At 42.0% G+C, this 15929-nt stretch overlaps 1 protein-coding gene across 1 annotated transcript in view; it reads right to left on the bottom strand.

Moving 5' to 3' along the window:
* cacna2d3 (calcium channel, voltage dependent, alpha2/delta subunit 3) overlaps nucleotides 1–14732 on the bottom strand; it is a gene marked incomplete at its 5' end in the record, with an annotated part of 28900 nt that extends 14168 nt beyond the window's left edge. The window contains 10 exons of the mRNA XM_083668438.1: nucleotides 710–799; nucleotides 912–986; nucleotides 1171–1321; nucleotides 1529–1589; nucleotides 2183–2314; nucleotides 3120–3282; nucleotides 7204–7263; nucleotides 9365–9481; nucleotides 13492–13573; nucleotides 14608–14732. Of these exons, the coding sequence (XP_083524564.1) occupies nucleotides 710–799; nucleotides 912–986; nucleotides 1171–1321; nucleotides 1529–1589; nucleotides 2183–2314; nucleotides 3120–3282; nucleotides 7204–7263; nucleotides 9365–9481; nucleotides 13492–13573; nucleotides 14608–14732 (1056 nt within the window). The remainder of the gene's footprint in view (nucleotides 1–709; nucleotides 800–911; nucleotides 987–1170; nucleotides 1322–1528; nucleotides 1590–2182; nucleotides 2315–3119; nucleotides 3283–7203; nucleotides 7264–9364; nucleotides 9482–13491; nucleotides 13574–14607) is intronic.
* Nucleotides 14733–15929: the final 1197 nt, after the last annotated feature.

The raw sequence follows: 15929 nt of genomic DNA, 5'->3' as shown, positions 1-15929 counted from the left end.
TCTCTGTGTCTGATTTGGTCTGAAATAGGCAGAATGGCCACAGTCAGAATCCACTCAGCGGGCAGTGGTGTAACAATGCATTTGAGAGGAAACCTACTGGCCACCTGATTACCATATTCATTGCAGCTTTAATTAATCTGACAAATGCAGACGTTAAAGCCCTGCTTCCCCAGCCTCTGTGGTGCGGCCGGAGCAAGCCTGAAAACAGAGAGATAAAAGGAGTGCAGAGTGGCTCCTGGCCTTATCTTCTCTGCTTTGTGTTCCAATCACCCACGTTATTAATCAGCGCTGTTAATTAGAATCATTAATCACCCTTCAGAAAAGATGTGTCTCTGTTCCGAGGGCGGAACGAGGAGAGCGGCGGAGCGTTTCGACAGGAGACACACCTACCACTCTCAAATACACCCGACTGGAGTGCACTTTTTTTATTCGATTAATTAAAACGTGAAACCTACTGTACCTGAACAAAGTACTTTTCCACTCAAACTTCTGTGACATGTACATAAGAGTGTTTACTCCATGTTCATTCAAGTGAAGACATTCTTTGATTACACTGAATTCTCACTTGCACTTGAGCACCGATTTGTGTTTCTCTTTTGGTTTATCTGTTTTTTGTGCAACTGTAAAATATGTGCTGTGTTTGCTCAGCTGAATAAATGAGTGTATGAATGAACAAATCCACAGTATCAAACACTGAGGCTGAACTTACATCATTTAGAATGGTGAACGCTTCGGCTAAAGCATTACCCAGCAACCCAATCCCTTTGGCAAACAGCTTGTCCAGATGTTCTCGGAAATGCTACCAGATAACAAGGTAAGACGTAGATTGAAGATTTGAATGTTAATCAAACATATTAGCTCTGATATGATCTACATACAATTCCATGGTTGTCTGTGTGAAGAGAACTCACATCTTTATTTGTTCTGTCTGCTCGTACCAGCGTCCCATTCAGACAGGGCTCTACATAGTGGACCTCCTGATTGTACTGTGAACAGACATATGAAGAGAGGAAGATGTGAGAGGAATTATAAATCACACACACACACACACACACACACACACACACACACACACACACACACACACACACACAAAAACACACACAAACACACACACACACACACACACACACACACAGGTCAATTTAAATGAAGGTACAGTAGACTGACAGCGATGATGTTTAAGAAGTCGTCATCCCCAAGTGTGTCTAGTATAGATGAGACGGTTTGTCTGGCAATGGTCAGTCTCAAGCCCTTCATGCTCCCGCTCACGTCCACTAAGATCACCACGTCTTTAGGAGACGTCGCTGCCTGGATGTACCTTCAGCAGGGAGGGAAAACACACACCATACCATCCTGAACTGGCACTGCAATGCAGCAAACATTGTAGTCAAATGTGGTACAGTTAAGCAAACATGCAACAGGTGTCATGACATTGCATCATAATGTATGCTGCGCAGCAAGATCTGTGTGTGAAGATCCATGTGCTAGCAAGCCAGATTGACATGATATGCAAACTAAGGCATACCACTTCCTGTTCCTGCAGTCGAAGGCGATGACTCCATGCTGGTCTGGATGCCATTTGACCCCTGGGGTTGGAACCAGAAGAACATACTTAGATACAGATACATGTCATAGCCAAATTAATAAGGTGTGCAGTTGAATGAATGAATAAGTGTCCAGTTGGCACATTTCTGAGGTGTAGTACACATGGGCAGTAGATAGGCAGTACACATTGGTCGTGGGTAGGAAGACATGACTGTAAATGAATCATAAATTAGTGGTATCCATACATCAAAAGTGCTGTGTGAAACAACCCATTTCTTTATTACCACTAATACCACATCTCTGTGCTGGCGTTAAAGCACTGCAGTCAGCATGGCTACAGTCAGGTGATGGTGTTGGTGATGGTCTCATAGCTCTGGTATGGTGCCATAGCTTTGGACAGAATTTAAATATACAGTTGGGCTAGGCACACAGTGGTTCAGATTCTGATTAATTTGCTATATGCATCCTCTCTGATGGTGTGTAAAATTACAACATTAGCAAAATCACTCTTTTAGCAATTCCATTTTATTTCTTCCTTTTTTATACAGTGACTGCCCCCTCACTGTTCCTCCCCCACACTCACACATGCACACACACACACATGCACACACACACACGCACACACAGAACTCACCAGGGTACTGTCTGAAGAAGCCCTTAGCACTTCCAAAGTACTGCCATATAAGTGATGGGTCTCTTTCATAATTATCCACAAACACTTTATTCAGAGCCTCAGACCAATACACCCCATTCACTATAGCAGGATCTGGGAGTGGGGGAGAGAGGGTGGTGAGACGGGGGTAGAGAGAGGGGAGGAGAGGGAGAGAGAAAAGGTGGTGGTGGGCAGGAGAGAGACCAGGAGAGAAAAACTGTAATAAGGGTAATCATCATGATCATCATTAACACTGAAACAGGAGTGCACAGTTGACCTTTGTCCCTTATTGACCCCCTTAGTGGAGACACAATGTCTGTGACTAAATCATCTCCTCCCATCCTTCTGCTGGCTGACACACACGAGTGGCTGATCCTGTCAGAAAGCCTCCCTTTGTGCTGGGGGAACAGAGGGGAGTGGAGAGCAATGAGGAGGCCATTACAGCCAAACAAAGGAAGCCAAGGCTATACAGAGAGAGAGAGGTGACACACTCAGCTATAAAACAAGTAACAGCTGAACAGCCACTGCCAAAGAACACCCCCCCCCCACACACACACACACACACACACACACACACACACACACACACACACACACACACACACACACACACACACACACACACACACACACACACAATCACACTCTTTCTCTCCAACATCTTGGAGAGGCCTGTGACTGCTCAGGGTATCTCTGGAACATTATCGATCCCCTCCACCCAGCCAGCAGTGACAATGTCATGGCCAGAGCACCCTCCAGTCCTGTCTCACCTCTGTGGTGCTCCTTCGTCTCCTTTCCATGTTTGGATACAGTGCACATGTTATATGTAGAATAAATGATAACTTATCATTTATCATGAATAAATCAATTATATTTGATAACTGATTGACATTTGTTGGGTAATGCACTCCTACGGTACCTTTGTTGTACATGTTTGTGGGCACCTGCACCACGCTGAGGCTGAGGTTGACAGGCAGGCTGTTGAAGTGTTCGTTGGGCTCCAGGATGAACTCTCCACCAAGCTCCACATTGTTGCCCTCCTCATCCACCTCGTTGATCAGCACAGCGTTGAAGTACTCATACTGATGAGAAAAACAACACAATATGAGACAAACACAAGAGTAACCTGATACCTGATACCTGATTCCTTTTGGACAGCCAGATTTAGAACTGGTTAAGCCAGATTTAGAACTGCATATAGACCATGTATCCAAAACCAGAGTCAAGTACAGTGCTTGGTTTGGTTTGGTGCATAGGTTTGAAATATGGTGGAGTGAAACACACTAGCAGTGGTTAGCTCCAGCACTCTGGATAAGAGGTTAAGAGCAATCTGACTTCTCTAAAGTGAAACTTTGAGTGTTTGATTGTCCTGTCCTTCACAGGCTGATCCTGTGGACCCTGTAAGAGGAGAGACTCTCTCATTCTGTCTAAGCAGCCTGGCTGTGGCCCCCGTTCCTCAGTATGGGGTTGGGGTAGTAGGGGGGTGATGGACTCTGCACTGTTCTCGGGGGAGGCCGCACCGGCATCACCATAAAGCAGCCACTGACAGCTCATACCACGCCTGGTCGCCCCTCTGACGGGCTGAGGCTGGGAGGAGGGGAGGGGGGAGGAGGGGCGGGGGGAGAAAAATGTGCACCCTCAGCAGAACTGATAGCACTGTACGTTAAGCACGCTAACCACCAGGGTTATTACTGTAGAGCAAGGCAGGGGACACTGCAGCTCCCTGAGACGCTCCACTGACTCTTACCCCGGCACAGTTAGCCAAGCCCTGCTGCAGAGAGCTGTGTTTTTATGCTAATTCTGTGGCTGGGTCCTTCTACTAGGAGCTGGGCCCTGCACTGGAGCCAGTGGAGTTCTGCAGTAGGTCTAACGGGCCTAGCGTGGGTCATATGCAATGTGTCGCAGGGGCTCGGGTCTTACAGTAGTGGGTTTTCTTTACAATATTCCCTCATGGAGTTGCAGCATATTACAACGCCCTTGAGAGTGTCCTTATCAAAGTCTCTGGACCAACTCCTTGCCAGGTTAGCAGGATCGCTGTTGCAATAACTACAAATAACCAATACACAGCAACAATATATCACTATATATATATATATATATATATATATATATATATATATATATATATATATATATATATATAAATAATCACAACATGTGCCGAAAAACATGCTATAGAAAATTGAAACCCCTCTCTAATATATACTAATCAATAATTTCAAATGCAATGGTTGTGAAAAGTGAGAACACATTCTGCCGTACAAACTGCAATGAGTATTAGGCTGTTTTCCGAATTTCAGAATCTAGTGGGAGTAGAGTATGTATCTCATATAAAATCAAGAAGAGGGGAACAACGCCATTGGAAATATAATGTACTTAAATACAAAGAATAGGTATTAGTAAAAACGAATATGCGCTTTGATTACTGAAGTAGAATAGTATAGACCTAGGCTACAACAGAAAACAGCACAATTCGTTGTTGCCTCGTCAACAGCCTACTCTTTGTTGGAGTGAATTTATTTACTTCCCGTTAATTTTTACTATGTATTCTGAATTGTCTGGATCTAATAGTATCGTTTTCCTTTTCCTTTTTTTTCTTTTCTTTTTTTTAAATCTAAAACTTCCAATACCAACCAATAAGGCTATTAATACCATGTGCCAAACACGGGACTGACTTCAAATGTTATTTTTGTTTTGGCTTATCAGTCAACAAATCAAAATACAGCCACAGCTCCATAACAAACTTTTACCCCGTGTTCATTTTCTTCTTCTTTCTGTTTCAGTTTTTTTTGTAAATAGCCTAATAGTTAGTAGCCTCATATGAACGACCAAGCGACACGGATGATAGTGTGCACATTGGAAAAAGAAATCACCTTGCGGTAGGCCGAGCCTACCATAAGTCACACATATTTCAGAGTTATGCTGCACGCCCTTGAACTCTGGGCAGTATGACACAAGTCAATGTAAAACACCCCAGTCATAAATAAGACAGTCGAGATAAGAGAAGCCGTCTTATCACGTCTTGGCTGGGGAAATGGTGCCTGAAAAATGCATGGTGTCAGAAAACGGCAAGCTTTTGATTAAATGATGCGGCAAACAGTCTGATGTTATAAAATTAAATAGGCCTATCCTTATCGCATATATTTTAATATCATGTTATTTATTTTATGTTTTACTTCAATTTGGTACGCTTACTTCACAACGGACTACCGACCTGTCATGTGGAGCAAAATAAAGTTAAATGTAGCTTATAAATGCATATCTCAAAATTAGTAAGAATGGCACATTCTTTAGAAGACAAGCAAATCGTTAATTAATTTGGACGTAGTCCAACAGATAGTTTAACAGATACGAGTGCAGACATCCTATTGAAAATAATCTTGAAAAAAAAATCATATTTCTAAAAGAACTGTTTTGTGCATACACATTTATGAGCAATAATGGTAGAATATTAAATTATAAAGCATGACCTTTGGAAATTAACTGCTTTTTCTTTTACACTCTTTAAATCTCTTCATCTTGTAGATTATGAGGCAAAAGAATATCAACAATAACATACAGTATGTTAGCTCAGCAAATTACAAATCACAAAATAAGATTAAATGATCTTAAATAATTTGGTTAATTATCATTGTGAGAAAGAAGATGGATATACTGTGTCATTAACATCTGTTTATATTTAGTCAAAGCTCAGCATGTCATATGGTGGATTGTTATCCAAAACTGCCGGATAATTGTAGATTGATGGAAAAATGATATAAAGTACTGAGCAGAAAAACATTTAGAAGGTGATAATGTAGACATTTAGATGATCCTAACAGCGATAATGACGTCCCTGCCTGTTTATTTGTATGTATTCATACAATCACCAGACAAACTGGCAAGCAATGGTTAATCAGCAATTCATGTGATGTAAATGCTTCTATTAACTGGAAATTACCGCCATTATTTCAAAGTGTTCTGTTGCCCGAGTGAGTTTCCAATCTACAGGCGGAAAAGTGGAACATTGCACTGTGCATAAGAGTTTCATTCATCTTTGTCTACTGGGGAGAGGGAGAGAGAGAAAGAGAGAGAGAGAGAGAGAGAGAGAGAGAGAGAGAGAGAGAGAGCGAGAGAGAAGAGAGAGAGAGAGAGAGAGAGAGAGAGAGAGAGAGAGCGAGAGAGAAAGAGAGAGAGAGAGAGAGAGAGAGAGAGAGAGAGGGAGAGAACATTCTCACTGTGACAGAATTACTGCATTCCCACCGCATTGAGAGGGGAAGCTCACTGCGCCAAGAAAGGGAGACAGAATCCAGCAATAATAGTGCAGCTAAATAATGTCCTGAACACAATGGCGAGTGCTGTACAACTCTGCACATGGAGAGACCACACGTGAGCATGTGCAGCACAGAGATTGACATAATGGAAATATAAATATATTTACTCTCACATTCATTTCAATTACAGTCATGTAGTGTAAACAAATTCAAAGAAGTTTGATTCAACAGAGCAGAAATCATTTTGTGGTTTGATCGCACTTCCTGATGCATAAAAACCAACATACTGTAATGTTGCATTGCATTCAGAATATCTGAGGAAAAGTACCCTATGGTACCATGGTACTGAAGTTGTGTGAATTTCAATGGTGGTTTACAAAAGAAATCGCCACTCACTCAATGGTGACACATTCACAGGATACTTTTGAAAAATGATTATGCTTTAAAACAATCAGTGTGAGTTATGACACACATGGTATAGCATTCTTAATGTATGCAGCATTGCTTATTACAGAAGCATTATGTATCATAAAGCTGACAGGGTATTAATGTGAAGGACACTGCCAATGCCATCAGGCACTAAACCTTTCCCCCTCCTCTCACATTTTCATGCAGGCTTTGCAAAGTTCTCCCTTTTTCCATTTTACACAACTTCTTTCTTTTACACTCAATTGCCCTTCTCTTTCCCACATCAGCCCCTTTCCCTTTCTCTTTCTCTCATTGTCTCTTCCTTTCCCGCACATCTCTCACCTCCAGATCGGGGTTCTCCTCATGCTGTAGATGGGCTTCCTCGGCTGCCTCCACAAGCCGCTGAGGGGGGATGATGGGGGTGGGGTGGAGTGAGGGACAGGACAGGACAGGACAGAGGGGAACCATCATCATCACACAAGTTCAACTCAAAGTCATCACACAAAACCAGGAGTTTTTTGACCCAATGTAATATCAGACAGCCTCTATGGGTGTAGAGAAATGGTCGATTGGACAGGACAGCTCGAGCTATAGGCAGTCACAGTGCATCATCACCTTCATGTGAGCAAAGGCAGAGGATATTTAACCTTCTGCATTATCATTTAATAATTTTTCACATTTGCAGATATTTCCCAATTATGACCGTTAAAACCGTGATTCTTGAATCATTTCAGGTTATCTACCTACAATTTTAGAGGACCTTACCTGATTTATAAAGAATTCTATTGGCTTATAATTAGTTCACTATTTTGGTTTTATTTGTTCTGTTTATTTTATATTTTTTCAGCAGCACAGTAGAATAACCTGCTTCACACAAAAGGCAGGCCTTACCTCTGAAAGCTGCATGAAAACATCAAGAAATGTAGAAAATGTGTGTGTGCAATGCATTTCCCATTCTGGGTCCCTCTCAAGGCAGAATGTGGATGCCATAAGATGATTGATTGTCAGCTGACCCAGCTTGGAACCAGATCCCATGACGTGCAATACCAATATTTTTCAATATTCCCCTCCTTGAAATGTGCTTGCCGGCGTGTTTTGGAAGAAATGCCACCTTAACATCTACAGTCACCGCTGTCGTTCTGGAACAGGTAATTAATAACTGTCGAGCACGTCAAAAATAGCTGCAACGCAAACAAAAATGGTGGCTATGGCGCAAACTCTTTTGTGACAGTTAAACTACATTTATTTCCACACCTACGTTTCAGTCTTAGTAGATTGTGTTGTCAACAATGAGCCTACATGGGAAAAATAAATGTTCCAAATGAAAGCACAAATCTTTGACCTGGTATCAAGCCAAATAATAATAAAAAAAAAACAATAAAACTGTCTGCTCAATAGGCTACACTCTGTTTTATATTATTTTTTAATTTCAAATAGACCCACTCAAAGTATGGGATACCGACTATTGTGTGTTTCATTTCAATAAAGTGTCGGAATTTTGTAACTGAACTACTGCTGAAGATCACTAATTTTATTTTAACTAGGCCTATTATAAAGACGCCATCTAATGCGATTTTTATCATTCGCATCCGAAGAGCGCTTTTAAAATAGGCCTAGGCAATTTAGTTACTTGGATTTGGTTACAAATGAAGCATTCGGCCAATTTACAGCACTGCCACTGCAATAGCCATATGCCTACACATTGAAAACGTGCGTTGTAAATAACGAATTATATTGAATTACAACCGGGTAGGCTAATACAATGGAGCCAGGAGATCTGGCGGCGAGAGATAAACGTTATCATCTCACACCACTCACTGGGGGTTACAATTAAAATAGGCTACATGCACCTCTCCGCTCAGGTCCTACATAAATGTCTGACGACTTTATCTGTCTCCGAGAATGCCTTCCGGATTGGGAAAGTAAATAGCATTGGACCTCGTCGCTGGATGAAATGCGACACCAGGTGTAATTGCCTTTTGCAACAAACTTTATAAACGGATGTTATGAATCTTCTACCATAGGCGTAAAAATAGCCAATTTCCGACAGGCAGAAATATAATTGGTTATATTTCATATCATTGGCATATGTGATAAAATGCCAAAAATTGGTTAGTGCGCATAATAGGCCTAATACTATAGCCTACTACTACTAATACTACTGCTGCTGCTGCTGCTGCTGCTGCTGCTACTACTACTACTACTACTACTACTACTACTACTACTACTACTACTGATACTAGGCCTACTACTATTAATATGCTAATAATAATAATAATAATAATAATAATAATAATAATAATAATAATAATAGCCCTAATAATAATAATACAAAAACAAAAACATAACAACTCTAAAACCTCTGGCCAAGAAGTTTATAGTGCAGTCCAATTTGATGTTTGATAACAGTTTTAAGCAAGACATACAATTCAGTGTTGCGTTGCGTTGTCTCATCTAAGAAATAATCTTTACTGTACAGTAGATCGAAGAAAAGGTGACGTACCCGCATGGCCTCAGCTTTTCTCCGAAACATTTCCTCCATCCTCTCCGATAAGTTTTTTACCAGTTTTTCGCCGTCAATTTCTTCCACTCTGACGGACTTTTCAAATTCCTTATATTTCTGTAAACAAAGAAAAAGAACCAAAAATAATGTACTTTTACTTTGATACAGTCATCATAATTTAACAAACCATAATCTCTTATGTCTTAAAAATAAAACAATGAAAACATAGTCTGTCTCGGGGCACATATATCACGTAATTTGTCATTTGTAAATCTTATGTTTCCGATAGCCATTTATACATAATTATAAACAAATGCCTGCTACAAATGTTATATCAACCAAAATGTTGAGAGAGAGAGAGAGAGAGAGAGAGAGAGAGAGAGAGAGAGAGAGAGAGAGAGAGAGAGAGAGGCTATTGGCTAGAGCTACAGTATTCAGTGAACATTCGGAGTGAAAATTCTTGCCGATATTGGAAACTTTATGTTAATTCGTTTTAGATTGAGGGAATGAGCCGTGTGGTTTGTAGTGGCATTTTAAACCTCGACACTATGTAGATTATGACACACGCAGATGAGAAACCCCCATGCTGTGTCTTTTTCCACACCCACCAGATGAAGAAAAACACACCACCTCTCATAGGACCTCTGAAACTGCAGCGCGAGAAAGTTTAACAAGCCTTCCCTTGTCTCAAAAACTGGTTGACAAGCTGCAGCAAGACTCAGATGATTGGCTGATAAGATGTATCCTGCTACATTGAATGATTGATACGCTTTATCTTGTCACAGTAATTGGCTGACAAGCTGTGGCTCTGTCTCTGATTCGCTGGAAATGCAGGCTGGGTGGGCAAGGGCCTAGGGGGCGGGGCTGAGTGTGAGTCTGAAGGCCACGCACGGATGGAGGGTAATTGAAATGGAGTCAAATGCACAGGAGAAAGATAATAACGTGTCAAGCTTCGGCGATTCTGGATAATGAACTACACTTCACATAATGCTGAGTCTGCTGTATATGCAGCACCTGCACTGTTATAGAACAAAGCCCAACAGAACACAAAGGAATATAACATAACCTCAATACACACACCCTGCACATCTCTTATCCCCACCCACACACACACCTTCATATCTCTCTTTCTCTGTCTCTGTCTCTGTCTCTGTCTCTCTCTCTCTCTCTCTCTCTCTCTCTCTCTCTCTCTCACACACACACACACACACACACACAACACACACACACACACACACACACACACACACACACTCCTTTATACACTTCTCATATCATGTAAACACACACTGCCCATAATACGCACACACACACACATACAAACACACTCACACACAGAAATCCCAGTACATGAGACGACAAATTACCAAGTGAAAGGAAGAGTGTGGGCGAGCACTGAAGCGGAACAGTTCATTTCACGCCTGTCCTCCCCGCCTCAGCACCCAAACCCCCCCTACCCCCATTTCCCCTCCCTCTCACTCTCCCAGTCATCAGGGTGAGGTTAAACCCCATCCATCAGTAGCACTGATCATGATTATTGATTAGAGTAATGACTGATGTGAGGATGAGGCCTAACTAAGGCCAGAGGAGTCACACTCACCACAGCACATCCTGCCTACATCCTGCCTACTCCTGTTCCACACTGGAGCTCTGTGTAAAAATCTGGTAATTCACCATAAAGCACATAATGATCATCCTTAACGATCAACCCTAACGATCCAGCTGTGCTTCCCCACCTCACTGGTTTGTGCTGATTGGCTGAATGGTGTTCTCACCCAGTCATGCTTCCATGAATAGGAACAAGAAGAAAGTGCTTACATATGCAAAAAAGAAAACAACACTGCTGGGGACATCTTAGCATTGAGTGTTCTCAGTGGACAACGCAATTGCAGAATAATGCTGCAGGGGACATGGAAATTGATGTGTGATGTGACTCTAATGCACACTCCCACACACACCAATACACGTTCACAACCAAAGTACACTACTACTACTACTACTACTGCTACTACTACTACTACTACTACTACTACTACTACTACTACTGCTACTACTACTACTACTACTACTACTACCACTCTCTCTCTCCCTCTCTCTCTCTCTCTCTCTCTCTCTGTCTCTCTCTCTCTCTCTCTGTCTCTCTCTCTCTCTTTCACTGTCTCTCTCTCACACACATGCAAGCACACACGCACACACGCACACACGCACACACACACACACACACACACACACACACACACACACACACACACACACACACACACACACATACTGTATAGAGCATTTCAGTGGTGCAGCAGCAGTGTGTACATTGATAGCAGTTGGTGGTTAGGATTGCAGCAGCCCAGTGCTGTACTGATCACCTCCTTATCACACACACACACACACACACACACACACACACACACACACACACACACACACACACACACACACACACACACACACACACACACACACACACATACACACACACACACACACACACACACACACACACACACACACACACACACACACACACAGTGAGAGGCTGATGAATGATGTTGGATGATGATATTTATCTCCTCACATTCATCATCAATGAGTTTGCAATGCACTCACACAGAACCACAGTACACACCACCTACACTGTATATAGCAGTGGAGCGCTGGTGGAGGTAGAAATTGGAGAACGGGCTCATTGTATCAAACACCATTCCTCATTCTATTCTATGCATTACACGATCAGGTTTTCCTCTGTTCTGGTCATCCACTACTTATCAGTGCAACTTCCATGCACACACATTTAAGATAATTAAATTAATCAAATTCATTTAATATTCATTATTTTATTTGTGGCCCAATTGAAGTTCTATATGAGCACAATACATTGGAACTGAATTTGCTATCCAGGCGTAAATCATTGCTCTTTTGCAAGGAAGATTTAACTTATGTGCATGGATCGCAAATTTGGATTGGGTCATTATTGCCTATAGGACACTAACTACAAAATGCCTTGAGTAGACCTACACCACAAACTCTGTACATAATACTTGGTAGAACACTGATCACATACACAGGTAGTGCAAAACCTCCACTGTCTAATTATAAGAACTACAATGAACACAGCCTATTGTAGTGTACACTGCTTGGAGTACATTACCTTCACTTGAAAGAAGTTACTGTGAGACACAGGTTCAAAACATAGAGTGCAGTACATTGCACTCCTCCACTTAGATGACACTATGCCAAGGGCTCATGTAACCTCTGTGCAAAGTAGGGAGTCCACGTCTGCCACCAAGTGGTCATTTACGTGAATAGGGATTTCCTGTAATATTTTCGTTTTTTTTATCGGTCTCTCTCTAGTTCCTCCCTCTCCTCCCCGACTCCCATCCAACCACATCCCATCCCACACACTCTTATTCAATTTGTTTCCTTGTCGCGTTTATGTCCTGGGGTTGAAACTCTTGACTCCAGAGAGTGAACTGGAGATGAGATGAGAGAGGAAACAGTGCTGTGGTTAATGGGCTATGTCGAGTACACACACACACACACACACACACACACACACACACACACACACACACACACATACACACACACACACACACACACACTCACACACACACATACACAACCAGCTGAGCCTCTGATCCACACACCTGAGTCTTCTTTGACACAACACATCAGTATTCAGCCGAGACACAAAAATGTGTCGGCAACCATTAGAGTAAAAAGCAGCATTACAGCGTACAGTGTGTATGTGTGGAGGGGGGGGGGGGGGGGGGGGAGACAGACAGACAGACAGGGAAAGGGAGAGTATGAGAGAGCTCATTATGAGAGAGAGAGAGTGTGTGTGTGTGTGTGTGTGTGTGTGTGTGTGTGTGTGTGTGTGTGTGTGTGTGTGTGTGTGTGTGTGTGTGTGTGTGTGTGTGTGTGTGTGTGACTGTGACTGTGAGTGTGTGTGCGTGTGTATTCCGAACAAATAGGCTATAGAGCTACAGTACGCAGGGAATATTCAGAGCTAAAACTCTTACCGATATTGAACACTTTATGTTAATTTGATATAGACTGAGGGAATGAGCTATGAGGAAAGGAAGGAGTGTGAGGAATATTGAGGAAAGAAAGATACTGAGATACTGTACCTTCTGCAGCAGCTGGGACCCAGAATATTTTGCAGAAATTGATTTAATTTCTCCACCAAACGCTGATGCCCATAGCTTCACACTGGAACAAAACAGTAAATGTTTCAGTTCTTAGCAGTTCAGTTTGACAAAGCACGGGAGGATTCTGTGAGATGCCATTAAGATTCCATTAATGTAGCCTAAAGTAAATGTACAAAACGAAATAAATGCAGCTCAACACTACAATAAACAATTGTAATGTTTTAAGTAAGTGGTTAATATTTTGTCTATTCTTTGTTATATGGCAGGAATAAATGATACTGTGTTCCTGAATACATTGACTTCAGCTTTACAATGGACAATGTAAAACGTTATTGTAATGGTCTCTCACAAATAAGCATATGGGTTAAGATACATAGATTTGCAACAGGTTTTTACACACCATGGGTGATTGTTTCCAAGCCTGACATCTGATGGTAGTTGGTAATGATTTAAGTAAAGCATTCATAAGCACTAAACACATAATACTAGCTGCAGAGCTCATTATTGAAGCTTTACAATATATCAACCGAGCATTTGATGAGTGCCTTGATATTATTAATACCCAAATATAAAAGTTAGTTTGTTTTGTCATAAATGTTGTTACAGTAAATATGACCAGGAAAGACTATTTGATTTTCTATACAATATTCTATGTCAAATATATTATAGATCATTAAAATCACTCTATAAAATAAGTGATCAACATCCTGTAATGTTTGTTTTGTGCTGATGCGTGTGTTATGAATTATAGATAAAGTTATTATAAATGACTGTATTTCATAAACTGTACGCTGAGGAACTGCAGTGCAACCCTAGTACAGAGTATTGAGTACAGTATTGTCATTAGCAATTTCTTATTATCATTATTATATCATAGTATAGGCTATTATTTGACACAGACTGTTCTTACTGCAGACTAATTGTAAACTACAACAGAAGTTTACAGTTTATTTTTCAATGTGGCCCCTAAATGATTCTCCACCAAGAGTAAATAGCTGCAGGCTATAGCTATAATGCAAAATAAGGTCTGAGTATGTCTGACACGGTTTATATAAAAAAGTTTTAAGGCACAGATATAAAACCGTCTCTACTCACACTGATAATGGAATCCCTTGCTGGGACCCTACCACGTCCACGACAGTCGTGCCTAGGGTAATCCAAAACAGAAGGAAGGTGGTACAGCACACGTGCGAAAAGAGGATCCTCCAATTCCACAGCATCTTCACGGGTTTTCCCAACAACGGATACCCGCTCAATGACTCGCGCAAGCTCCCCTCTTTCTTCCCGAAAACGCACACCGCGGAAGAGCAGCCCTATTGCCAGCACATTCTGTATTTCGCGGTGCCTCCCTCGCGCCAGTCCCGCATCCAAGGTGCCAGTTGTCACTCCAGAAGCGACCCGCGTGCTGAAAAAGAGGACCTATGAACATCGGCACTGGCCTCTCACCACCAGAGGGCAGAGAGAGGGAGAGAGGGAGCGAGAGAGAGAGGCTCAAAAAATGCGGAACACGTTTAGCCCTGGATCTGAAAAATCTACTCAGCCAGCTATCGCATCATGGAGGGAGGAGTTGGAGGAGTTGCCTTTAGAGGGAGACCGGTAGGCAGATTGAAAATGTGTGCGGTCCCCTATATACCAACACCTAAAAAGGGCGAAGTGGCAAATTCAGAACTTTCACTCAGGAGCGCGCGCATAACCTACCCCTGGCGATCAACTGGGTTCAATCAAAGCAGCGTTTCGTGACGGACCTACACCCTCAAGCCCAGAGGAGCACGGAGAGCACCACTGAGAGCATTGCTACAGAGAAACAAGAATCCGATGGGGCAGGCATTCCTAAAGTTAACATAGCGTAGGAGTTCTAAGGCATTCATCGATAACCCTTTCTCGCTGACTTCCAGATGTGCGGATCTTGACTCAAAATAGCTTTGACCTGCTTTTCGCAAGCATCTTGCAGTGCCGTCGTCGAAGCCCTCGCCACGGCACTTACAGCACTGTCAGCATAAGAAAGAGACAGGAGGGAGATATGACCGTTTTAATTAAACATGTAGAAATCGATAACCAAAGGAAATAGGGTACTGGTCTATAGGGTAGGCCTATGCCTAGGTCTATTTCACGGCAGGCACAGTAGAAAAAGTTGGAAGACATTTTACATACTGTATATGTTTGGCCAATAGTGAATAAATAAATAAATCGGTGAAACTCACAATTAACAAAAATGTGCATATAAATGAATGTTTTCAGTGATTCAGTTATTAACCATTCACATTGAACGAGTGCCGTGCCAATTATATCATATGGGCTAGGCCAGCATGTTACATAGGCCTATATGGTCGATGTTTTAGTAGCCTACTGTAGCCTACATTCTCGAGCTGTTCATTATCAGACCGGTTGCCAAAATAGGCCTGAGACGTTTTTTCTAT

The sequence above is a fragment of the Argentina silus genome (assembly GCF_951799395.1).
Source record: "Argentina silus genome assembly, chromosome: 4".
Lineage (NCBI taxonomy): Eukaryota > Metazoa > Chordata > Actinopteri > Argentiniformes > Argentinidae > Argentina > Argentina silus.
This window is presented reverse-complemented; position numbering and strand designations above follow the sequence as displayed.